The sequence below is a fragment of the Eubalaena glacialis genome, chromosome 12, assembly GCF_028564815.1.
Source record: "Eubalaena glacialis isolate mEubGla1 chromosome 12, mEubGla1.1.hap2.+ XY, whole genome shotgun sequence".
Taxonomy (NCBI): domain Eukaryota; kingdom Metazoa; phylum Chordata; class Mammalia; order Artiodactyla; family Balaenidae; genus Eubalaena; species Eubalaena glacialis.
The window spans coordinates 50,713,829-50,741,046 of NC_083727.1; the positions used below are offsets into that span (position 1 = coordinate 50,713,829).

Genomic DNA, 27,218 nt, shown 5'->3' on the forward strand with positions numbered 1-27,218 from the left:
AATTTTAAAAAGCCAACAAATTCTTTTTTTTTTTTTTAACATCTTTACTGGAGTATAATTGCTTTACAATGGTGTGTTAGTTTCTGCTTTATAACAAAGTGAATCAGCTATACATATACATATATCCCCACATCTCCTCCCTCTTGCGTCTACGTCCCATCCTCCCTGTCCCACCCCTCTAGGTGGTCACAAAGCACCAAGCTGATCTCCCTGTGCTATGCGGCTGCTTCCCACTAGCTATCTGTTTTATATTTGGTAGTGTATATATGTCCATGCCACTCTCTCACTTCGTCCCAGCTTACCCTCCCCCCTCCCCGTGTCCTCAAGTCCATTCTCTACCTCTTCGTCTTTATTCCTGTCCTGCCCCTAGGTTCTTCAGCACCGTTTTTTTTTTTTTTAGATTCCATATATATATGTGTTACCATACGGTATTTGTTTTTCTCTTTCTGACTGACTTCACTCTGTATGACAGTCTCTAGGTCTATCCACGTCACTACAAATAACTCAATTTCGTTTCTTTTTATTAAAGCCAACAAATTCTTTAACGTTAGCAGTTAAGGGTGGTTCCTGGATCCCAGGCTGCTGTACTAAAAAGGTGTATCAAAACCTTATCTTCTGGACAGAGATTCAGAGATTTAAGGTATCCACAGACAAGTTTCAAGAAATCTATAAACCCCTTAAAATTGTACGCAAAGTTTTGGTTAAACGTGCATATGTGCATTTTTATGAGAAGGCCCATAGCTTTCCTTAGATTCTCAGAGATCCCTGATCAACCACTCCTACCCCCAAAGAAAGCCAAGAATCATTACATTATATTAATAAAAACTCCCAGATGGTGCGTGTGTTGGGGATGGGATAGGAACCACGACGCCCAGGAGTATAGGAAGTCACAAAATACAATTTATCTAAAATTATTATAACATAGAAAATAGCTTTGCAAAGAGCTTATGTAAAATGGCTTCCAAACTGTAGCTACTAACATATTTGAAAAACCAGGAATCTACATGGATTCAGAAATATTCACAGACAGGAACCTCAATACAAAGGGTTAGTTAGCTGCTCTCATTTGAGAGTTAAAATTAACTCTTCAATTCCACCTTATTGTATTTCTCTTTTGACTAAAAGCCTCATATTTTTGTGCCACCTGAATTAAGTCTGTATTTCCAACTCTGGATAATATAACATCTGGATAAGAATAGCTTAACATTTCTCCAGCAAGTGATCAGAAAAGACCCTACCAGTCCTTTGTGACTTCAAGTAACTTCATATTAAAGCAGAGTAATAAATAATCTCTTTGGTGGATGAAATATTAAGAGTTATATTGAATCCTTAAAATGGCACCCCTTTAAGAAAATATATTCATTATCTTATCCAAAGAGTTTGCTTTGTAAAACAAATCAAAATGAGGGACAAAGTGTAATTCTGGCATACTTTCCAACATCAGTAATTTCTAGAAACCAGATAAGAGATTCAAATTCTAGCCAACCATGAAAAATTGTAATTTTTAGATGTATGATAAAAAAAAGTATATATCACTAGAAGCTGTAAGGATATTTCATATCCTGTAAACAACAAGTACGAAAGTTTCTGTTTGTATTCAGGTTTTCAAGATACTTACCCTATCATCAATTATTACCAAATCTTTTGGTTCTGTTCTATCAATTTTCAAAACACGATATTTTGTTTCTGCATGATTGCTCCCAACTAGAAAGTATCTCTATAAATAAAAAGAAATGTCATTAGTTTTTTAAGGCAGTTGGCCTTATACACATTTTATAGTCACTTTAGTTTTTTAAATTAAATACAGTAAAGTCAGGTTACTTTTTAAAAGAAATATTTCTGTTAAGTATATCTGGCAGATTAAAGAAAGGCTGGTTCTAAAAGGTCAACTTTAAAATTGAAATATTCGTAGTGGTGTCATGATAAGCATCAGTCTGATATTTAAAATGTACCCAGTAACCAGGTCAGATGAATTTAATTATATCATACAGAGATTAACCTAACTGATTGAAGACTGATGTTTAAACTTTACCAGGAAGCAGCAGCTCTGGTAAGAATTAGAAAGCTCAACATATAATTAGGAATGCTTAGACAATTATAGCTAATTGATATAAATCAATATCAAATATTGACATTTTAATCAAATAAATCCTTACAAATTTTCTGTAGAAGACTAAAAATGACTTTAGTATAACAACTATAAAAATCCACCCCTAAGTTCTATAAAAGATTAAAATGAGTGTACTTTCCCAAATGGCTTTTTATAGATAAGCTATAGGAAATAATTAGTATTCTTTCTTTCCTGACACACTTCCTTGCAGTGTGTGCAAAAATACAGAAAAATAATCATTCTACATTCAAAGAAAATGCTTTTAAGAAAACCTAAACCAGATGAGTAAGTTTTGAATTGTGTTTAAGAAAATAAGTAAAACTCCATTAGGAAAAATAAATTATTTAAAGATATTTTGCTTCAAAAAAGTCCTTTGAAGTGACACTTTTTCAACACTGCAAAAATTGAGAACACATTGCCACCATCAACTGGCATCTAACCATCTCATAGGTCACATAAGATACAGATACACAAAGCAATTAAATAACAAATAAGATTCTCTAGATTAATGGCCAAACTGAAGTATGTAGACCACAGGATCTCAGAGCAGGAAAGATTAATGTTGGATACTACAGATGCAGAAAACGTCAGAGGAGTTAAGACTTGAATTGAGCCTCAAAGGATGGGGAAGATTTTGTAAAGTAAGAATTTATAACAGAAGATATGTATAACAGAATATAAGCACTTGGTTATATTGTTTTAATGCTAAATCTGTAGAAACAGATGGATTTTTAAATTATTAAGTATATATCTGTTCATAAAGATCTGACCTAGACTTCCAGATTATAAAGAACAAAACTCTATGTTAAAAGATGATGGCTTAGTGCCTTGAAGAAGGAACTCCAGCTGAGGAAGAGTGAGGGTGGGGAGTTTCTAACATTTAGTGGAGAGACCCGGGGATTGAACTTCTTGATCCATCTGTATTTTTCTAACATGAAAATCTTCAAAAGAAAAATTGAGAGAGGATTAACCAAGATGGCGGAGTAGAAGGACGTGCTCTCACTCCCTCTTGCGAGAACACCAGAATCACAACTGGCTGCTGGACAATCATCGACAGGAGGACACTGGACTTCACCAAGGAGGATACCCCATGTCCAAGGACAGAGGAGAAGCCACAGTTAGACGGTAGGAGGGGCGCAATCAGAGTAAAATCAAATCCCATAACTGCTGGGTGGGTGACTCACAGACTGGCGAGCACTTATACCACAGAAGTCCACCCACTGGAGTGAAAGTTCTGAGCCCCACGTCAGGCTTCCCAACCTGGGGGTCTGGCAATGGGAGGAGGAATTCACAGAGAATCAGACTTTGAAGCCTAGTGGGAATTGATTGCAGGACTTCGACAGGACTGGGGGAAACAGAGAACCCACTCTTGGAGGGCGTACACAAAATAGTGTGTGCATCGGGACCCAGGGGAAGGAGCAGTGACCCTGGGAGAGACTGAACCAGACATAACTGCTGGTGTTGGGGGGGTCTCCTGCAGAGGCGGGGGCTGGCTCTGTTTCACCGTGGGGACAAGGACACTGGCAGCGGAGGTTCTGGGAAGTACTCCTTGGCGTGAGCCCTCCCAGAGTCTGCCATTAGCCCCACCAAAGAGCCCGGGTAGGCTCCAGTGTTGGGTTGCCTCAGGCAAAACAACCAACAGGGAGGGAACCCAGCCCCACCCATCAACAGTCAAGTGGATTAAAGTTTTACAGAGCTCTGACCGCCACAGCAACAGTCAGCTCTACCCACCTCCAGAGCCTCCCATCAAGCCTCTTAGATAGCCTCAACCACCAGAGGGCAGACAGCAGAAGCAAGAAAAACTACAGTCCTGCAGCCTGTGGAACAGAAACCACATTTACAGAAAGATAGACAAGATGAAAAGGCAGAGGGCTATATACCAGATGAAGGAACAAGAAAAAACCCCAGAAAAACAACTAAATGAAGTGGAGATAGGCAACCTTCCAGAAAAAGAATTCAGAATAATGATAGTGAAGATGATCCAGGACCTTGGAATAAGAATGGAGGCAAAGATTGAGAAGATGCAAGAAATGATTAACAAAGACCTAGAAGAATTAAAGAACAAACAAACAGAGATGACCAATACAATAACTGAAATGAAAACTACACTAGAAGGAATCAATAGTAGAATAACTGAGGCAGAAGAACGGATAAGTGACCTGGAAGACAGAATGGTGGAATTCACTGCTGCAGAACAGACTAAAGAAAAAAGAATGAAAAGAAATGAAGACAGCCTAAGAGACCTCTGGGACAACATTAAACGCAACAACATTCGTATTATAGGGGTCCCAGAAGGAGAAGAGAGAGAGAAAGGACCAGAGAAAATATTTGAAGAGATTATAGTCGAAAACTTCCCTAACATGGGAAAGGAAATAGCCACCCAAGTCCAGGAAGCGCAGAGAGTCCCATACAGGATAAACCCAAGGAGAAGCACGCCGAGACACATAGTAATCAAAGTGGCAAAAATTAAAGACAAAGAAAAATTATTGAAAGCAGCAAGGGAAAAACGACAAATAACATACAAGGGAACTCCCATAAGGTTAACAGCTGATTTCTCAGCAGAAACTCTACAAGCCAGAAGGGAGTGGCACGATATACTTAAAGTGATGAAAGGGAAGAACCTACAACCAAGATTACTCTACCCGGCAAGGATCTCATTTAGATTTGATGGAGAAATCAAAAGCTTTACAGACAAGCAAAAGCTAAGAGAATTCAGCACCACCAAACCAGCTCTACAACAAATGTTAAACGAACTTCTCTAAGTGGGGAACACAAGAGAAGAAAAGGACCTACAAAAACAAACCCAAAACAATTAAGAAAATGGTCATAGGAACATACATATCGATAATTACCTTAAACGTGAATGGATTAAATGCTCCAGCCAAAAGACACAGGCTTGCTGAATGGATACAAAAACAAGACCCATATATATGCTGTCTACAAGAGACCCACTTTAGACCTAGGGACACATACAGACTGAAAGTGAGGGGATGGAAAAAGATATTCCATGCAAATGGAAATCAAAAGAAAGCTGGAGTAGCTATACTTATATCAGATAAAATAGACTTTAAAATAAAGAATGTTACAAGAGACAAGGAAGGACACTACATAATGATCAAGGGATCAATCCAAGAAGAAGATATAACAATTATAAATATATATGCACCCAACATAGGAGCACCTCATTACATAAGGCAATTGCTAACAGCTATAAAAGAGGAAATTGATAGTAACACAATAATAGTGGGGGACTTTAACACCTCACTTACACCAATGGACAGATCATCCAAAATGAAAATAAATAAGGAAACAAAAGCTTTAAATGACACAATAGACCAGATAGATTTAATTGATATTTATAGGACATTCCATCCAAAAACAGCAGATTACACGTTCTTCTCAAGTGCGCACGGAACATTCTCCAGGATAGATCACATCTTGGGTCACAAATCAAGCCTCAGTAAATTCAAGAAAATTGAAATCATATCAAGCATCTTTTCTGACCACAACGCTATGAGATTAGAAATGAATTACAGGGGAAAAAGCGTAAAAAACACAAACACATGGAGGCTAAACAATACGTTACTAAATAACCAAGAGATTACTGAAGAAATCAAAGAGGAAATCAAAAAATACCTAGAGACAAATGACAATGAAAACACGACAACCCAAAACCTATGGGATGCTGCAAAAGCAGTTCTAAGAGGGAAGTTTATAGCTATACAAGCCTACCTAAAGAAACAAGAAAAATCTCAAGTAAACAATCTAACCTTACACCTAAAGAAACTAGAGAAAGAAGAACAAACAAAACCCAAAGTTAGCAGAAGGAAAGAAATCATAAAGATCAGAGCAGAAATAAATGAAATAGAAACAAAGAAAACAATAGCAAAGATCAATAAAACTAAAAGCTGGTTCTTTGAGAAGATAAACAAAATTGATAAGCCATTAGCCAGACTCATCAAGAAAAAGAGGGAGAGGACTCAAATCAATAAAATCAGAAATGAAAAAGGAGAAGTTACAACAGACACCGCAGAAATACAAAGCATCCTAAGAGACTACTACAAGCAACTTTATGCCAATAAAATGGACAACCTGGAAGAAATGGACAAATTCTTAGAAAGGTATAACCTTCCAAGACTGAACCAGGAAGAAGCAGAAAATATGAACAGACCAATCACAAGTAATGAAATTGAAACTGTGATTAAAAATCTTCCAACAAACAAAAGTCCAGGACCAGATGGCTTCACAGGTGAATTCTATCAAACATTTAGAGAAGAGCTAACACCTATCCTTCTCAAACTCTTCCAAAAAATTGCAGAGGAAGGAACACTCCCAAACTCATTCTATGAGGCCACCATCACCCTGATACCAAAACCAGACAAAGACACTACAAAAAAAGAAAATTACAGACCAATATCACTGATGAATATAGATGCAAAAATCCTCAACAAAATACTAGCAAACAGAATCCAACAACACATTAAAAGGATCATACACCACGATCAAGTGGGATTTATCCCAGGGATGCAAGGATTCTTCAATATACGCAAATCAATCAATGTGATACACCATATTAACAAATTGAAGAGTAAAAACCATATGATCATCTCAATAGATGCAGAAAAAGCTTTTGACAAAATTCAACACCCATTTATGATAAAAACTCTCCAGAAAGTGGGCATAGAGGGAACCTACCTCAACATAATAAAGGCCATATATGACAAACCCACAGCAAACATCATTCTCAATGGTGAAAAACTGAAAGCATTTCCTCTAAGATCAGGAACGAGACAAGGATGTCCACTCTCACCACTATTATTCAACATAGTTCTGGAAGTCCTAGCCACGGCAATCAGAGAAGAAAAAGAAATAAAAGGAATACAAATTGGAAAAGAAGAAGTAAAACTGTCACTGTTTGCAGATGACATGATACTATACATAGAGAATCCTAAAACTGCCACCAGAAAACTGCTAGAGCTAATCAATGAATTTGGTAAAGTTGCAGGATACAAAATTAATGCACAGAAATCTCTTGCATTCCTATACACTAATGGTGAAAAATCTGAAAGAGAAATTATGGAAACACTCCCATTTACCATTGCAACAAAAAGAATAAAATACCTAGGAATAAACCTACCTAGGGAGACAAAAGACCTGTATGCAGAAAACTATAAGACACTGATGAAAGAAATTAAAGATGATACCAACAGATGGAGAGATATACCATGTTCTTGGATTGGAAGAATCAACATTGTGAAAATGACTATACTACCCAAAGCAATCTACAGATTCAATGCAATCCCTATCAAATTACCAATGGCATTTTTTACGGAGCTAGAAAAAATCATCTTAAAATTTGTATGGAGACACAAAAGACCCCGAATAGCCAAAGCAGTCTTGAGGGAAAAAAACGGAGCTGGAGGAATCAGACTCCCTGACTTCAGACTATACTACAAAGCTACAGTAATCAAGACAATATGGTACTGGCACAAAAACAGAAACATAGATCAATGGAACAAGATAGAAAGCCCAGAGATAAACCCACGCACCTATGGTCAACTAATCTATGACAAAGGAGGCAAAGATATACGATGGAGAAAAGACAGTCTCTTCAATAAGTGGTGCTGGGAAAACTGGACAGCTACATGTAAAAGAATGAAATTAGAATACTCCCTAACACCATACACAAAAATAAACTCAAAATGGATTACAGACCTAAATGTAAGACTGGACACTATAAAACTCTTAGAGGAAAACATAGGAAGAACACTCTTTGACATAAATCACAGCAAGATCTTTTTTGATCCACCTCCTAGAGTAATGGAAATAAAAACAAAAATAAACAAATGGGACCTAATGAAACTTCAAAGCTTTTGCACAACAAAGGAAACCATAAACAAGACGAAAAGACAACCCTCAGAATGGGAGAAAATATTTGCAAACGAATCAACGGACAAAGGATTAATCTCCAAAATATATAAACAGCTCATTCAGCTCAATATTAAAGAAACAAACACCCCAATCCAAAAATGGGCAGAAGACCTAAATAGACATTTCTCCAAAGAAGACATACAGACGGCCACGAAGCACATGAAAAGATGCTCAACATCACTAATTATTAGAGAAATGCAAATCAAAACTACAATGAGGTATCACCTCACACCAGTTAGAATGGGCATCATCAGAAAATCTACAAACAACAAATGCTGGAGAGGGTGTGGAGAAAAGGGAACCCTCTTGCACTGTTGGTGGGAATGTAAATTGATACAGCCACTATGGAGAACAATATGGAGGTTCCTTAAAAAACTAAAAATAGAATTACCATATGACCCAGCAATCCCACTACTGGGCATATACCCAGAGAAAACCGTAATTCAAAAAGACACATGCACCCGAATGTTCATTGCAGCACTATTTACAATAACCAGGTCATGGAAGCAACCTCAATGCCCGTCAACAGACGAATGGATAAAGAAGATGTGGTACATATATACAATGGAATATTACTCAGCCATAAAAAGGAACGAAATTGAGTCATTTGTTGAGACGTGGATGGATCTAGAGACTGTCATACAGAGTGAAGTAAGTCAGAAAGAGAAAAACAAATATCGTATATTAACGCATGTATGTGGAACCTAGAAAAATGGTACAGATGAGCCGGTTTGCAGGGCAGAAGATGAGACACAGATGTAGAGAACAGACATATGGACACCAAGGGGGGACAACTGCGGTGGGGCGGGGATAGTGGTGTGCTGAATTGGGCGACTGGGATTGACATGTATACACTGATGTGTATAAAATGGATGACTAATAAGAACCTGCAGTATAAACAAACAAACAAAACAACTAATACTAAACTTTCATTCGGTTATTTGTATGGAAATATGTTAATATAAATGTTTCAGACATTACATGAAATTTCTAAAAATCTTATATGTTCTGGTATAATGTTATAAGTGATAATCCTAGTTATTACTTTAAAATGTATATCTCAGAAATAAAAAAATAAAAAAAAAAAAAAAAAAAAAAAAAAAGATGATGGCTTAGCCCAGACTTAAGGGGAAAGCTAACCAAAATACTGAATCCCTCATCTCCTAGGGAGAGGTAAAGTCTGGATGACGGTACCAATTATCATGAGGTAGAAATAAAGCAATTATAATAAAAATTAGTAAACTAATTTGAGACATCCAGTGACCAGGATGCACCGGGGAAGCAGCTAGAAGGGCAAGGACACAGCAAGAGGGAGGAAGTCCGACGTTCTCGGGCTGACCTCAGCAAATTCCTCCCTGAGACCCTACCCACCCCTGAGAGGAGAGCAGGGTCACCAGCCTAATAAAATCAACCTCAGAAGAATGGTTTGTAAACTATACATGTTTGTTAGCAGAAAAGGGAGCCACCTTCTTGAGGACTTGAGGATAAACACTTCCCAGGAAAGGAAATAGCAAGTGCAAAGACCTGAAAGGGGAAGAAGCTTGGTGAGTTTGTTAGAGGAACAAGATTAAAGGAGAAGATGCTCATAAAACACCTAACACAGTGAATAGTGTTCAACACAAAGAAGGCACTCAATGAGTGTTACTTCCTTTTCTTTGCTTTACTTTTTAAGATGTCAGCAAGTCTATGCCATTGTATTTGAAAAAAAGATCCCCAAAAAAGAGGAAAAAAGAGATACCCCAGAGGGAAAAAAGCATATGCAAGACCGGAATGGAACCAGAGTGGGAAAATGCACAAATCTATTAGTAGTCTTTGTCCTCAGGAGAGATGAACATGCAAATTCACAACCCTGAATAGACGTCTGAACTGGACGTGATGACAACACAGGAAGGGCACTTCACTCATTTGGGGAGGGTCAGAGCAAGCTAGCCAGAGAGGCTGGTATTGTCCTGATGCTGAGTTTGGCCTTGAAGGACCTCTAGACAGGACCTGATGTACTGAGCCAAGATAGGGCACATGACACCCTCCCCCTCCTCCTGCCCCCGCCAAAGAACTTTTGCTTATATCTGAATTTAGCCCTTCCTCTGAGCACCTTGTCCAAATTTGTTTGGGGCACGTCTGCCCCCTTCACCTAAATATAAGCAGCTCAGGAGTCTGGGGCTAACCCCCTAACCCCTGTGGTTTTTAATTCTAGTCTAGTAGCACAATCTGGTTCCACAGGCACTGGGTAAATTAGTCCACTCACCACGGACTAATCATTTAATCTGCTGGGTAACTTTCTACAACATTTATACTAACCCATCTTGTTTGGTTACCTACACAGAAAGACAGCCCTTTTAAGTCAACCATTCAGTAAAAGGAGGCACATCACAGCTTTAAGAGAGGTAAAATCCCTGAGTGAAATTCCTAGAATTTCAATAGATCCTAGGGAATCTAAAGATGAACTGTAGTAGGACTATGATTTGGCAGTTTGTAATAAAAAGACAGATATAATTCCTGGAATGCGAGTGGGCAAATGCACTATTGGCCTTTGGAGCACACACAGGAGGGCAGATCTACACCCGTCTTATCCAGACCCTTGCATGAAGTCTACTCCACGAAGCAGAAGGGCCAAGGCAAAAATCCAAAGAATTCAGAAGCAGATCGGAGTGGGGAGAAAGAAACGGAAAGCAGTACAACTATCCACATTCTCTATTTTTTTTTTTTTTAAGGAGAAAAAAACAGTTTATTAACACATGCATCGTGCCTACACGTGGGAGAACTCAGCAATGAGTAACTCAAAGGGGTGGTCAGAACTTGAGCATATATATATAGCATCTTGACAAGGGACCTCTGGGACAACATTAAACGCACCACATTCTCTATTAAAGTGGTCTAAGAATCTTGAAAATGTTTTGTGCCGAGAAGAGCGACCTCTTGTGGATCCAGTTGAGTGAGAAAGAAAACCAGAGCTCTCAGCTGTGCACAGAATCACTCTCCTGCACTGCCCTCTGGTGGGCGGTTCACCATCAACCTTCACACCAAATTTTTAAGAAGTAACTTTTCCAGAAAGGCCTTATTTCTACTTGGTTTTATTTCCATCTTGTTAAATAAATCAGCTCTATAATTATATATATACTTAGACTTTATTATATTTAATATTATGCTTCAAAATGAATTTCAGCATTTTGGGGCTTAAAAATTGCCCTGAATTATCTTTTCCTTAAATTCTTCTCCACTGCTGAATTTTTCTAATTTTTTTATTTTGAAGATTTTCAAACCTACAGTAAAATGAACAGAATAGTACAATGAAAACCCATATACCACTCACCTAGATTCACCAATTGTTAATGTTTTGCTACATTTGTTTTCTCCCTCTTTCCTTCTTGAGATAAGCTTTTTTTTCCTTCTGAACCACGTGAAAAACCAGTTGCAGGTATCATAATACACCATCCCTAAAAACCTCAACTTGTATTTCCTAAAAACAAGGACATACTCCCACATAATCATAACTCCACTGATACAATATTACCTATATACAATCCATCAGATTTCCCCAAATAGCTGGCTTAAAAAACAAAAAACAAAACGGAATTCAATCAAGGATCCTGCATTGCATCTGGTTACCAGGTCTTATTTATTTATATTTTTATTTTATTTTTGGCTGAGTTGGGTCTTTGTTGCTGCGTGCAGGCTTTCTCTAGTTGTGGCGAGTGGGGGCTACTCTTCGTTGCAGTGCGTGGGCTTCTCATTGCGGTGGCTTCTCTTGTTGTGGAGCACAGGCTCTAGGCACACGGGCTTCACTAGTTGTGGCTCGCAGGCTCAGTAGTTGTGGCTTGCAGGCTCAGTAGCTGTGGCGCACAGGCTTAGTTGCTCCATGGCATGTGGGATCTTCCCGGACCAGGGCTCGAACCCGTGTCCCCTGTATCAGCAGGCGGATTCTTAACCACTGCGCCACCAGGGAAGTCCCAGGTCTTTTTTTAAAAATGTCTTTTAAACTAGAACAGTCCCTCTGCCTTTACTTTCAAAGACTGTCTTTCAGAACATTTTTAAAGGTTCACATTTTTAACACCAATTTTCCTGGTTCCCTATTGACATCATTCACTTGGCCATTTACCAGTGAATGTCTCATATGCGCCAGGCACTGGGCTAGACACCTAAGGGCAAAGATAAATTGAAGATAGATTTTGGCCATAGAACTTGCTAATGGATTAAATTGGGAAAGAAGGAGTAATCAATCCAATTACTTTTGCTTGATGAGCAACTAGCTACATGGTGGTGCCATTTACAGATGTAGGCTTGACTGGAGAAGAAGCAGGTTTGAAGGAAAAACAAGATTTCTGTTTACAACATTCCCAAAGGGATCAAGTGGGAACTGAGTCTGGAGCTCAGAGGAGAGATCTCAGAGGGTGTCATCAGCACATAAACTGCATTTAAAGTGAAGTAGCCAAAAAAAAAAAAAAAAAAAAAAAACCACAAAAAACAAACAAAAACACCCCTAACCCGAGGCAATCTAAATAAAATTATTTAGAGGCTGAATATGGAGAAGGAACCTGCTGGGAAGACTGAGAGGAAGGGTCACTGATTGGGAAAAACCCCAGGACAGCTGGAGCCATCAAAGCAAAGGGAGGACATGATTTGGAAAAGAAGGGAGCGGTCACTGCCGCATCAAATGCTGCTGAGAGGTCAAGAAAGATGAGGACAGAGAAGTGTCCAGGGGGTCTGACAATAGGAGCTTGTGAGTGGCTGTTCCAGGGGCAAGGGGCAGTCACCATGAAGTAGGGGCAAAATCCACAGCAGAGCTGGGTGGAGAGCAAATGGGTAGCCTTCCGGGTAAAGACAGAGGAGTGAACACCTCTGTTCCTCCCAGAAACCTTACGAAAATCATAATAGTTTTTTATGGTCATTTTTTTTAGACATAAACCCCAAGGGCAAGAGAAAGAGTGAAGTAGCAGCAAAAAAATCATTTGAAACTGAAAAGCATGCCCAAGAAAGCAGTGGGAAGTCAAGAAGCAATCCAATTTATACTACAGAATCTCCAAAGGCATGGAAATTTGTGGCATCTTTTCTCTCTGGAGGTAGGAATGTAAAATTTCAGAAAATTGAAGCTAAAAAGGAGCTAGCACAGCTTCTAAAGAGGAAAAAAAAGGCTTCAAACTAAAGATCAAGAATAGTGCAACACTGGGACTTCCCTGGTGGCTCAGTGGTTAAGAATCCGCCTGCCAATGCAGGAGACACGGGTTCGAGCCCTGGTCCAGGAAGATCCCACATGCCGTGGAGCAAATAAGCCTGTGCACCACAACTACTGAGCCTGCGAGGCACAACTGCTGAGCCCACGTGCCACACTACTGAAGCCCGCATGCCTAGAGCCCATGCTCTGCAACAAGAGAAGCCACCGCAATAAGCCTGTGCACTGCAACGAAGAGTAGCCCCCGCTCGCCACAACTAGAGAAAGCCCGCACACAGCAACAAAGGCCCAACGCAGCCATAAATAAATAAATGAATGAATGAATGAACACTAGAAAGTCTCCACAGCAACACTGAAGGTGGAAGACAGGGACATAATGCCTTCAAATTTTTAAGGGAAAATTAATTTCAATCTTTAATTCCATATTAAACCTATCAATCAAACCTGAGGGTAGGATAAGGACATTTTCAGAAATGTATGGGCTCAAAAAAATTCCTGTCCATGAACCCTTTTGAAACAGGAGGGAGGGGGTAGGGCACAACCTTTAAAAGAATGACATAGCTCGAGGACATGACATAAACTGATTAGAACCAAATAGGTCCAGGATGGCAGATGAGTCGACTTCCACTAGACTTGAGCCTCAGTATGCGTGCACTGTAACACATCAGCAAGCTAAATGACACACCCACAAGCACCAAGACAGTTCCAAGATCATAAAGGTCAAAAAGTGGGCGGTGGCCCAATTCCTGGAAATCCCCACCCCTTCCCCAAAATAGCTGGAACACTCCTCCTACCCATTAGCCTATGAAATTATCCACCCCTAAACTGACAACCCTGTACCCTGGTGCCTCTCTTGCCTTCTGAGACGGCGCACACTCTGTCTGTGGAGTGTGTTTCCCTCTAAATAAATCCACTTCTTACCTATCAACTTGTCTCTCCCTGAATTCTTTCTGCGATGAGACATCAAGAACCTGAGCTTCATTAAGTCCTGAGACCAGGGTGTGATCTCAGTTAAAAGACTGTGGGTTCAAGTCCCAACCTGGGTTTTGTCTGGATTCGAGTCCCGGCCTGTGGGTTCAAGTCCCAATCTGAGTTACACAGTTTCACTTTCTCATGAAGCAACTGAAGGAGGTGCTCCACCAAAATGAGAGCATAAATCAAGAAAGAAAAAAATACAGGCTCTGGGAAAGTCAGGAGATCATCACAAGAGAGGTTGTTGAATGATGGTCAAGGGAGATCCAGGATGGCGGCTGTGCTGGAGGCCTTGGGAGCAACCAGTCCAGATTTGAGCCACTGCTTCAAGAAGATGAAGCCAGTAAGAATACCTAACATGTGTGAATGTGCCGAGAAGAGACTTACATATCTGGAAAGTTGGGGTTAAATTCATTGTAAGTTCTTAGTAATAACTCGAGATTGTAGGAAGAAGGAAAGGTCATCTCAAGTACTGGCAGTCTGAAGTTCAAATGGTGAAGGTGAAAAAGGAGGTAAATAAAATGCCCAAAAGTAACCGGGAAGGAAAAGGGAGCAGTAATTGGAGTGTACAAGACTTCCATAAATCAGGCACGCATCAGCTAGACTGCCTGAATGCATGCATACACGTGGATGAGATGAATCGACTCCACGGGGGAGAACGTCTGTGTATGTTAGTAGATTTGTTGGGGGGTGGTGGTTTGGCAAGAACTGGGGTGGAAAATTAGGATACCAAAAAAAGCCACCTTAAAATGCCTATTAAGATAGAAGATGATCTGAGCTGGCTCTCTTCTGAAAGTTAAGTATCAAGAAAAAGCTTAAAATTTCAATATGTAGTTTTAACCATGGTGACTTGGTTTAAAGATGAATGTCTTTCTAAAATATATATCTGAACTCCAAATGGAATACAATAGGTAATCCACTTAACAGGAAATTCGGTATCTACTAACATTATCATCTCCTTTGATAATGACAGGCTAATTAATCACTCACTTTTCAGCTGAGGGAAGAAAAATCAGCCTCCTTGAAAGAGGAGACATTTTAGGTTGTCTGACAGCTTCTATTAATGCTAAACTTCACTTGAACTTTCAGAATAAAGGTATTATTTTTAAAGATCATCACGAAGTTACTTCTCACAATCTTTAACAGTTTTGCAGGCCTGCCACCTCTCTGATTCCAGCAATCCCACAACGGGTAACACAGCCCAGAAAGAGAAAGGAGCCTCTGATACTCAGAGAGGGATGTCGCCAAGTTCACTCTTCACAGCTTCAGGGCTTTACTGATGGGCAAGTGTCAAATCACCTCTAGAAACAAGTGGAAACTTTGTCACCTCCAACCACATCTTCTAAATCTGCTATCATCACCATGATTCTCTCTCCAGTTTATATCATTTGGTTCCCAGTTCCACAGTCCCTTAGTGAACCACATCCTATGCTGTCCTCTCCTATCCCCTAATTCCCAAATCAAGACTAATATCAAGGGCTGATTAAATAAGGTACATTCCTCATGAAGTGGTTCTTACTTATTTTATTCTATTTCGTGTGATGGGGTGGGGAGGAGGGAGAAGCTTCCTTAAATCTTTTTAGAACGAGGCAGGAATTAAATAAACACAAAGATACATACATATACACTAACAATTCTGAGCTAGCAAAAGTAAAAATTATCTTAACAGCTTCACTCCCACAAAACACATGCAGACACAAAAATCATGCAGACACAAAAATCTGCCACAGTTCTGTTCAGCTACCAATTTTAAAGTTAACTGCTATGTGTTCATTTCTTTGTTATGAAATGGTCACTTATTGCAATGGTAAGACCCCTAGGGCATCATGTATTAAGGGCTAGAAACTGGAAATCATCTAAGGTAAACTGCAGGTTTTTTCCAGGATAACTTCAGATTGCTAAATCACCTGTGGGCAACTCCTGGTTGCACTGGGGTGTATGAGCATCAGGGCTGGATCTGGCCTTAGTTTATCTGTAGGCCTGGGTCACATGAGACAAAGGACAACATGAAGGTGCCGAGTGCCAGACAGAACAGGTAAAGCTTTGGAGGAAGCAGAACCTTCCCAAGGCCAGAACTGTATCTCCTGCACGCTATCTAGCAACCCATCTCCCTTTCCTCTCCAAACAGTCCTCAAAATCCACCTCTAAACACAAGGTGACAATGCCAACATGAACCTCACCTCCGGGCAAGTCTACCGAATTACCCTTCTAAATGAAGGCTCAGTACAAGAGGCACACTATCTTGCTCACTGTCTCTTTTGTTCCTCAATGTGTCCCCTAACTCCTTCACAACCAATTAATACCCTCCCCACCAACCAAAACAAGAATGCCCATTTCTTTCATACACTTGTCGACAATGACTTTGGTCAATCTTTCCAATCTTTGCCATTCTGACAAGTGAAAAATGGGAATCTATTTTCACATTATTGCTTTAATTATTAGCAAGTTGAACATCATTTCATATTCATACATTTTTGGCAAATCACCTATTCAGGTCCTTGTCCTTTTTTGTCAGGTGTTTTATTTTTCAGATTGTTTTATAAAAAAAAAAAAATTTGTATATAAGGATATACTGCTTTATCTATTGTTCAGGCTACTAATACTTTTTCCATAGTCTTTTGACTATTTTTTTACTTAGATTTATAGTTTTAAATGCTTTATATTAGAAAAGAAAAAAATTAAGTCAATGATCTAAATCTGTACCTTATGAAGCTAAAAAAAATGAACTGATTAACCCAAAATCTATAAGAGGAAGAGGCTTATCTATAAGCCTAAGAGCAAAAATTGATTAAACAGAAAACAAACAATAGAGAAAATTAACCAAGTCAGAAGTTGGTTCTTTCAAAAGGGTAATAAAATTGATAAATGCCTAGCAAGGTGGATCCAAAAAAATGATAAAGAACACAAAACACCAATGTCAGGAATGAAAAAAGGAGCTTCACTACAAATCCTATAGAGATCAAAAGGTTAATAAGGGAATATTATGAACAACTTGATGCCAGTAAATTCAACAACTAAGATGAAATGGAAAATTTTACTGAAAAACACAACTTATCAGAAGTGATTCAAGACCCACTGAAACTCTGCATAGCCCTATACCTACTATAAAAAATGATTCATTATCAAAATTTGCCCAACAAAGCAACTCCAAGTCCAAATGCTTTCAGTAGTAAATTCTAGCAAACTTTTAAAAAATCAAACAGGAAGGAGACCAAGATGGCAGAATAGGAGGATGCAGAGCTCACCTCTCCCCATGAACACACCAAAGATATATCTATATGTGGAACAATTCTCACTGAAAACAAACTGGAGACTGGCAGAAAGACTCTTACACAGCCAAGACTCTAAGAAAGAGCACATAGTGTCGAGTAGGAAGGGAAGAGAAGCAATCAGTTTGGGACCTGGGCCCCTGGGAGGGGACACAGAAGAGGAGGGGGGTTACATGGGCTTGGAGATATCCTCCCCAGCAGGTGAGCAGTTCAAACCACATACTGGGCACCCCAGCCCTGGGGTCTGACACCAGGAAGACAAGTCCTCTTAACTGGTTTGAAAACCAGTGGGACTGACAGCAGGGCTGTAAAAACCTAGACTCCACTTGTGAAGAGCACACACATGCTCGCTTACTCCTGAAACAAGGCAGAGGAAGTGGATTGAAACTGACCAGGATTCTGGCCAGCTTCCCATGACCGTGCGCTGGCCTGAGCTAAGCACTGGCTCCAGACTCTCTTGCTCTATGGAACACTAGGGTAAAGGTTGCTGCAACTGAGGAGAGTGTGCAACTCTGCGGGACAGAGCCAGCTTGGACCAGCAGGACATCTGAATGGGGCAAGGGCAGCCACTCCTGGTGCTCATGGAGGCAAAAAATTGGAAGCAATATGGAACTCTGACTGGTGTGCTGAGACCGCCCTAGTGTGCCCTGGCCTACAGCAGGCACCCACTCTGGCCCCTCTTTCTCCAGCACAGCTCCCCTCTGGGGTGAAGGTGCCAAAGCTGGGAGGGGGGAGAGCACACACTTAGAGGCAACAGAACCAGCTCAGACCTGACCCTCCAGCAACTTGGGATCTGACCCCACCACCGATAGGGTGGTGTAGGCCAATGAGCAGAGAGAAGCCCTGGTTCACACTTGGCTGTGGCTCCAACCCCTCCATCCCCAGGCCCACCTCTTACCAAGGTGATAGCTACCAGCACACCATGGGGGAAGACATGACTCATGCTCACAACACATCTAGTTCTCGCACCAAAGCCACTGGGTACATGCAGACTGTATAGGGACACTCACACAAAAGGACACCATTCAATACCAGGCTAGGTAACTATTTCACCTAATTTCATAGGGCAGAGAAAGTTAAGTGAAATGAGTAGAGGAATTTCTTTCAAATAAAAGAACGAGGAAAAAAAACACAAAAAACAACTAAAGAAACACAGATAAGTAATTTACCAGACAAAGAGTTCAAACCATTAGTAATAAGAATGCTAACTGAACTAGGGAAAAGAATAGATGAACAAACTGAGAATTTTAACAAGGAACTAGAAAATATAAAAAGAAAACCAGTCAGAACAAAAGAATATAATAACTGAAAAACACTAAAAGGAATTAACAGCAGACTAGATGATGCAGAAGGATGCATAAGTGATCTGGAATATAGTATAATGCAAATCACCCAATCTAGGAAGTAAAAAAAAAAAAAAGCAAATTTAAAAAATGAAAACAGTTTAAGGAACCTCTGAAACAACATCAAGGGTACAAATATTCACATTATAGAGGTGCCAGAGGAAAAGAGAGAAAGGGGTCAAAAATGTATTTGAGGGACTTCCCTGGTGGTCCAGTGGTAAAGAATCCGCCTTACAATGCAGGGGACACGGGTTCAATCCCTGGTCAGGGAACTAAGATCCCACACGCGGCGGGGTGCTAAGCCCATGCACCACAACTACTGAGCTGGCATGCCTCAACTAGAGAGGCTGCGTGCCACAAACTACAGAGCCCATGTGCTCTGGAACCTGCACACCACAACTACAGAGCTGACACACCCTGGAGCCTGTGTGCCACAACTAGAGAAGAGAAAATCCACATGCCACAACTAGAGAGAAGCCCACGTGCTGCAAAGAGCCCGCGCGCCACAATGAAAGATCCCACATGCCTCAATGAAGATCCCACATGCTACAACTAAGACCCAATGCAGCCAAAAATAAATTTTAAAAAAATAAATAATAAATAAATCTTTTTAAAAAAATGTATTTGATGAAATTGACTGAAAATTTCTTGAACTTGAAGAAGAAACAGATATCCAGGCACAGGAATCACAGAGTCCCCAAAAAGATGAAGCCAAAGAGACCCACACCAAGACATATCACAATTAAAATGGCAAAAGTTAAAGAAAAAAAGAAAATTCTAAAGGTAGCAAGAGAAAAACAAGGAGTCACACACAAAGGAAATCCGATATGATTATCAGCTGATTTTCCTTCATAAACTTTGCAGGCCACAGGGAGTTGCATTATATATTTAAAATGCTGAAAAAGAAAAACCTGTAACTGAGGATAATCTACCCAGCAAGATTATCATTCAGAATTGAAGGAGAGATAAAGAACTTCTTAGGCAAGCAAAAACTAAAACAGTTCATCAATACTAAACCTATCCTAAAAAAAGTGTTAAAGGGTTTTCTCTAAGTGGAAAAGAAAAGGCTACAACAAGTAAGAATCTACAAGAAAGGAAAAAATCACAATAGGAAAGAAATATATAGTAAAGACTGTGGGTCAATCACTTAAATAAGCTAGTATAAAGACTAAAAGACAAAAAAAATTGTGAAATCAACTATAACTACAACAAACAGTTAAGGGATAAACATGAAGATATAAAACATGACATCAAAACACAAAACGTGGGGAGGAGAGTAAAAATATATAGACCTTTAGAATGTGTTTGAACTTAAATGACTACCAGTTTAAAACAAGTAGATATAGTCAATATGTCAACATATATGAACCACATGGTAACCACAAATCAAAAACCTACAATAGATACATAAAAATGATCAAGAAAGAAACACAAGCATACCACTAAAGAAACTATCAAACCACAAGGGAAAAAACTAAAAGAAGAAAAGAAGAGAGAAGAACTACAAAAACAACCAGAAACAAGTAACAAAATGGCAGTAAGTACAAACCTATCAATAATCACTTTAAATGTCAATGGACTTGGGCTTCCCTGGTGGTGCAGTGGTTGATAATCTGCCTGCTAATGCAGAGGCCACGGGTTCGAGCCCTGGTCTGGGAGGATCCCACATGCCGCGGAGCAACTAGGCCCGTGAGCCACAGCTACTGAGCCTGTGGGTCTGGAGCCTGTGCTCTGCAACAAGAGAGGCCACGATAGTGAGAGGCCCACGCACCGCGATGAAGAGTGGCCCCCGCTTGCCACAACTAGAGAAAGCCCTCGCACAGAAACGAAGACCCAACACAGCCAAAAATAAATAAATAAATTTTTTAAAAAAATGTCAATGGACTGGACTTCCCTGGTGGCGCAGTGGTTAAGGATCCGCCTGCCAAGGCAGGGGACCCGGGTTCGAGCCCTGGTCTGGGAAGATCCCACATGCCATGGAGCAACTAAGCCCAAGCGCCACAGCTACCGAGCCTGCGCTCTAGAGCCTGCGAGCCACAACTACTGAGCCTGTGTGCCACAACTACTGAAGCCTGTGCACCTAGAGCCTGTGTTCCGCAACAAGAGAAGCCACCTCAATGAGAAGCCCGCACACCGCAATGAAGAGTAGCCCCCACTCACCTCAACTAGAGAAAGCCCGTGCGCAGCAACAAAGACCCAACACAGCCAAAAATTAAAAAAAAAAAAAAAAGTCAATGGACTAAATGCTCCAATCAAAAGACACAGGGTGCCTGATCAGATTAAAAAACAAGACCCATCCATATGAGGCCCACAAGACACTCACTTCAGAGCTAAAGAAACACACAGATTGAAAATGAACAGCTGGAAAAATATTTCATGCAAATGAAAACAAGAAAGCTGGGGTAGTAATACTCATATCAGACAAAATAGACTTTGAAACAGAGTCTATAACAAAAGACAAAGAAGGGCATTATATAACGATAAAGGGATCAATACAAGGGAGGATATAACATTCATTAACATATATTCACCTAATATAGGAGCACTTAAATATATAAAGCAAATATTAACAGACATAAAAGGAGAAATTGACAATAATACACTAGTTGTAGGGGACTTTAACACCCCACTTACATCAATGGACAGATCATCCAGACAAAAAAATCAATAAGGAAACAGTAGTCTTAAATGACACATTAGACTCTTTGAAATTAATAGATATCCACAGGAATTTGCATCCAAAACCAGCAAAATACACAGTCTTTTCAACTGCACATGGAACACTCTCCAGGACAGACCACATTCTAGGCCACAAAACAAATCTCAACAAATTTAAGTGGACAAAAATTATATCAAGCATTTTTTCCAGACACAACAGTAGGAAACTAGAAATGAAGTACAGGAAGAAAAACAGGAAAAACACAAACACGTGGAGACTAAACAACCTGCTACTAAAAAACCAATGAGTCAATGAGTCTATGAAGAAATCAAAGAGGAAATCAGAAAGTACCCCGAGACAAATGAAAATAAAAACACAACTTTCCAAGATCTACAGCACGCAGCAAAAGCAGTCCTAAGAGGGAAGTTTACAGCAATACAGGTCTACCTAAGAAACAAGAAAAATCTCAAATAAACAACCTAACCTACCATCTAAAGGAATAAGGGAAAAAAGAACAAAGCTCAAAGTCAGCAGAAGGAAAGAAATAATAAAGATCAGAGATGAAATAGAGACAAACAAAAAAAAAGAAGAAGAAAAGATCAATGAAAACAAGAGCTGTTTCTTTGAAAAGATAAACAGAATTGATAAGCCTTTAGCCAGGCTCATCAAGAAAAAAAAAACCACAGGACCCAAACAAACAAAATTAGAAATGAAAGATGAGACATAACAACCAATATTACAGAGATACAAAAAATCTTAGGAGAATACTACTACAAACATTTATATGTTAACAAATTGGACAGCCTAGAAGAAATGGTTAAATTTCTAAAAACATACACTCTTCCAAGACTGAATCAGGAATAAATAGGCAATCTGAAAAGATGGATCACAGTAGTAAAAATGAATTTGTAATAAAAGAAAAACCTCCAAGGAGACAAAAGTCCAGGGCTAGATGGCTTTACAAGGGAATTCTACCAAACATATAAAGAGCTAATACCTAGCATTCTCAAATGATTCAAAAAATTGAAGAGAATGGAATAATCCCAAATTCATTCTATGATACTGAAATCAGACAACAACACTACAAGAAAAAAAGAAAAGAAAAGAAAAGAAGATTACAGGCTAATATGTCTGATGAATATACATGCAAAAATCCTCAACAAAATACCGAATTCAACAATACATAAAAAGGATCAGACACATGATCAAGTGAAATTTATTCCAGGGATGCAAGGTGGTTCAATATCCACAAATCAATCAATGTGATACATCACATTAACAAAACAAAGGATAAAAATAACCTGATCATCTCAATAGATGCAAAAAAAGCATCTGACAAAATTCAACACCTTTTCATGGTAATAACTGTAATCAAAGTTCATACAGATGGAACATATCTCAACATAGAAAAGCAATTTATGACAAACCCACAGCTAACATCATACTCACAGTGAAAAGCTGAAATTTTTCCTCTAAGATCAGGAACAAGACAAAGATGCCCACTCTCGCCACATAGTATTGGAAGTCCTAGCCACAGCAATTATACAACAAAAAGAAATAAAAGGCATCCAAATTGGAAGGGAGAAACTGTCACTATTTGCAGATGACATGATACTATATACAGAAAACCCTAACATCTCCACCAAAAAGCTATTAGAAATAATAAATGAATTCAGTAAAGTTGCAGGATACAAGATTAATACACAGAAATCTGTTACTTTTTTATACACTAATAATGATCTATCAGAAAGAGAAAGCAAGAAAACAACCTTGTATAAATTCACATCAAAAAAATAAAATACTTAGGGTTAAATAAACTTAACCAAGGAGGTGAAAGACTTATACCCTCAAAACTATAAATATTGATGAATGAAATTAAAGATAATACAAAGTAATGGAAAGGTATCTTATATTCATGGACTGGAAGAATTAATATTGTTAAAGTGACCATACTACTGAAAGCAATCTACAGATTTAATGCAATCCCTATCAAAATACCCATGACATTTGTCACAGAACTAGAACAAATAATTCTAAAATTTATATGGAACCACAAAAGACCCCGAATTGCCAAAGCAATCATGAGAAAAAAGAACAAAGCTGGAGGTATCAGTTGCCCTAACTTCAGACTATACTACAAAGCTACAATAATCAAAACAGACACATAGATCAATGGAACAGAGAGGCCAGGAATAAACCCATGCACTTACGGTCAATTGATCTATGACAAAGGAGGCAAGAATATAAAATGGAGAAAAGATAGTTTCTTCAATAAGGGGTGCTGGGAAAACTAGACAGCTACATGAAAAAGAATGAAATTAGAACATTTTCTCACACCACATACAGTAATAAACTCAAAATGGATTCTCAACTTATATATAAGACCAGAGACTATAAAACTCCTAGAAGAAAACATAGGCAGCAATATTTTTTTGGATCTTTATCCTAAGGCAAAGGAAACAAAAGCAAAAATAAACAAATGGAACCTAACTAAACTTAAAAGCTTTTCACAGCAAAGGAAACTATCAATGAAATGAAAAGACAACCTACTGAATAGGAGGAAGTATCTGCCAATAATATGACTGATAAGGGGTTAATATCCAAAATATACAAACAGCTCATACAACTCCATATTAAAAAAACAAACAGCCTGATTAGAAATGGGCAAAAGACCTGAATAGACATTTTTCCAAAGAAGATATACAGACAGCCAACAGGCACATGAAAAGATGCTAATCATGAGAGAAATGCAAATCAAAACCACAATGAGATATCACCTCATACCTGTCAGAATGGCTATCATCAAAAAGAACACAAATTGGTGAGGATGTGGAGAAAAAAGAACCCTCTTACACTGTTGGTGGGAATGTAAATTGGTGCAGCTACTATGGAAAACAGTTTGAAGGTTCCTCAGAAAACTAAAAATAGAACTACCATATGACCCAGCAATTCCACTCCTGCGTATATACCTGAAGAAAACAAAAACACTAATTTGAAAAGATAATGCACCCCAATGTTCACAGCAGCATTATTTACAATAGCCAAGATACAGAAGCAACCTAAGTGTCCATCAACAAATGAATAAAGATGTGGGGTGTGTGTGTGTGTGTGTGTGTGTAAAATGGAATATTACTCAGCCATTAAAAAGAATGAAATTTTGCCATTTGCAACAACATGGATGCACCTGGAGGGTATTATGCTTAGTGAAATAAGTCAGACAGAGAAAGACAAACACTATATGTTATCACTTATATGTAGAATCTAAAAAATAAGACAAACGAATGAATATAACAAAACAGAAACAGACTCAAACAGATATAGAGAACAGACTACTGGTTACCAGTGGGGAGAGGAAAGGGGGGAGGGGCAAGATAGTGGTAGGGAATTAAGAAGTACAAACTAGTATATATAAAATAAATAGGCCACAAGGATATATTGTATAGCACAGGGAATATAGCCAATATTTTATAATAAGTTTAAATGGAATATAATCTATAAAAATATAGAATAACTATGTTGTACACCTGAAACTAATATAACATTGTAAATTGACTATACCAATCTTACACAACCACTTTCAGAAAACAGAGGAAGGAACACTTCAACTCATTTTATGATGCCAGAGTTACCATGACACCAAAATCAGACAAAGATGTTAAAGAAAATGATAAATCAAAAGCTTGACCATAAAGGTTAAAATCCTTAACAAAGTATTAGCAAATAGAGTCTAGCAATATATGAAGACAATAACACAGCATGACCAAGTAATATATACCAAAAAACAAAAGAAACAAAAAAAACTCAAGGTTTTTCTTTTTTAACATTTGAAAATGAATTAATGTAATCCACCATACTAAGCAAAGAAAGGAAATGCCATATACAGATGCAGAAAAAACATGTAACAAATTTCAACATCTATTCATGATTTAAAAAAAAAAGACCTCCTCCTGTTTGGGAAAAGCATCTTAGGAACTAATTTGGAAACAAGAATTTTTTAGAAGTCTGCTGCTCTAATCTACAGATCCTGGACTTCACCTGCAACATTTCCAGCCTCCAGCTAAACCAGCTCACAATCCGAGTTGGCTCTTGGCAATCTATCCTGTTTGTCCTGAATTCAGTGGTTTTTCTATACTGACAGACTCCTTGGTTTGTCTCAAGTCTGAAGTCAAGGGGAGATTCTGTCAGCAACCAAGGACCTCTGTTCAGTCCTGAATGGTGGGTTTTTCCTCCAATAGCAGGGCTTGTCCCTATACTTGTGCTCCTAAGTGTATAGTTATATAGTTAAACTACCCCACCAGATTGTCTCTATTTGTTGAATATATTGTGCAGTGTTAAATACATTGCACCCTTAAAGCTGTCTGTTCCTTTATCTTTATTTCAAAAATCTGAACATATGGCCAGCATATACTTGAGCTCATTGTTGGTGAAATTTAAATGTCAACAAAATAGTATACTCATTAAAAAACTTTTTTAAATAAAATAAAATTTTTAAAAAACCTCTCAGTGAACTAGTAATGGAAAGAAATCTTCCTCAACCTGATAAAGGGCATCTATGAAAATCTACAGCTAACATCACACTTAATGGTGAAAGACTGAATACTTTTCCTCTAAGACCAGGAACAAAACAAGAAAATATCTGCTCTCACCACTTCTATTCAACTTTGTACTAGAAGTCCTAGCCAGGGTCATAAGACAAGAAAAAAATAAATAAAAAGCATCCAGACTGGGAAGGAAGAAGTGTTCCTCTTCCTAAATGATAGAAATATTCATGTAGAAAATGCTAAGGAAATGACAAAAAAGCTACTAGAATAAGTGAGTGTGATGAGAAAAAACACTATTTTGAGTTGCTGCCTAGGCATTTTACAGTGTTCTACCCTGCTCATACCAACAGTGCGGACATTTAGATAAACACCAAGCTTCGGAGTCCTGCCATGAATTCCTGCTTTGCTTTTCCCGGGGCACCTTTTAAAACAGTCACTTAGAGCTAAGCCCTCAAAAAGTTAGTGACCTCTACCCCAACCACCTTAAATGTACTAGGTGCTTGCTACCCTGCTTTCTATCTCCTGTTTGCTTGTGAACTGAGACGGAGGACTGCCCTTCCCCGGTTCACTGTGCCTCCCCCCAACATTTCTGAGATATATAAGTAATAAATTTTGTGACTCTACTTCCTTTGTGTGGATGTGTTCGAACTATGCCTTCAATCAAAACAAGCTCATGGTTTCATGTCCCCAGAGTGAGAGCTCAGATACTGAGAGAGCTACCTGCCAAACCCCTGTGGATGGCTTGTGCCCCCTCATTCAGCAAGTCATAATCTGCATATTCTTAATTCAATACACCAGCTCCAGCTTCTCAACACAGTGAGTTTAGCAAGGTTTCAGGATATAAGATCAATATATAAAAAGCAATTTCTATATACTAGCAATGATCAATTGTTAAATCAAATTTAAAATTCCATTTGCAATAGTATAAAAGTTCATAAAATACTTAGGAATAGGTTTTTTAAAGACATATAAAACTTCTACACTGAAAACTACAACATATTGCTGAGAAAAAGTAAAGACCTATTAAATGGAGAAATACACCATGAATTGAAAGATTCAATATTATCAAGATTCAGTTCTCCCCAAATCTGATTTATAGATTCAATGAAATCCAAATCACAATCCCAACAGGCTTTTTATTATAAATTGATAAGCTGGTCGTAAAATTCATATGGAAATGCATAGGATCTAGAAAAGGCAAAACAACTTTGGAAAAAAATAAAGTT

At 38.7% G+C, this 27,218-nt stretch overlaps 1 protein-coding gene across 2 annotated transcripts in view; it reads right to left on the minus strand.

The window, feature by feature from the left end:
- FIG4 (FIG4 phosphoinositide 5-phosphatase) overlaps window positions 1-27,218 on the minus strand; it is a 139,869-nt gene that overhangs the window by 100,556 nt on the left and 12,095 nt on the right. The window contains exon 2 of one of the 2 annotated variants that reach the window (XM_061206764.1): window positions 1,619-1,717. The exons of the other annotated variant lie outside the window; for it this stretch is intronic. Coding sequence (XP_061062747.1) covers window positions 1,619-1,717 — 99 coding nt within the window. The remainder of the gene's footprint in view (window positions 1-1,618; window positions 1,718-27,218) is intronic. 2 annotated transcript variants of the gene reach the window in all.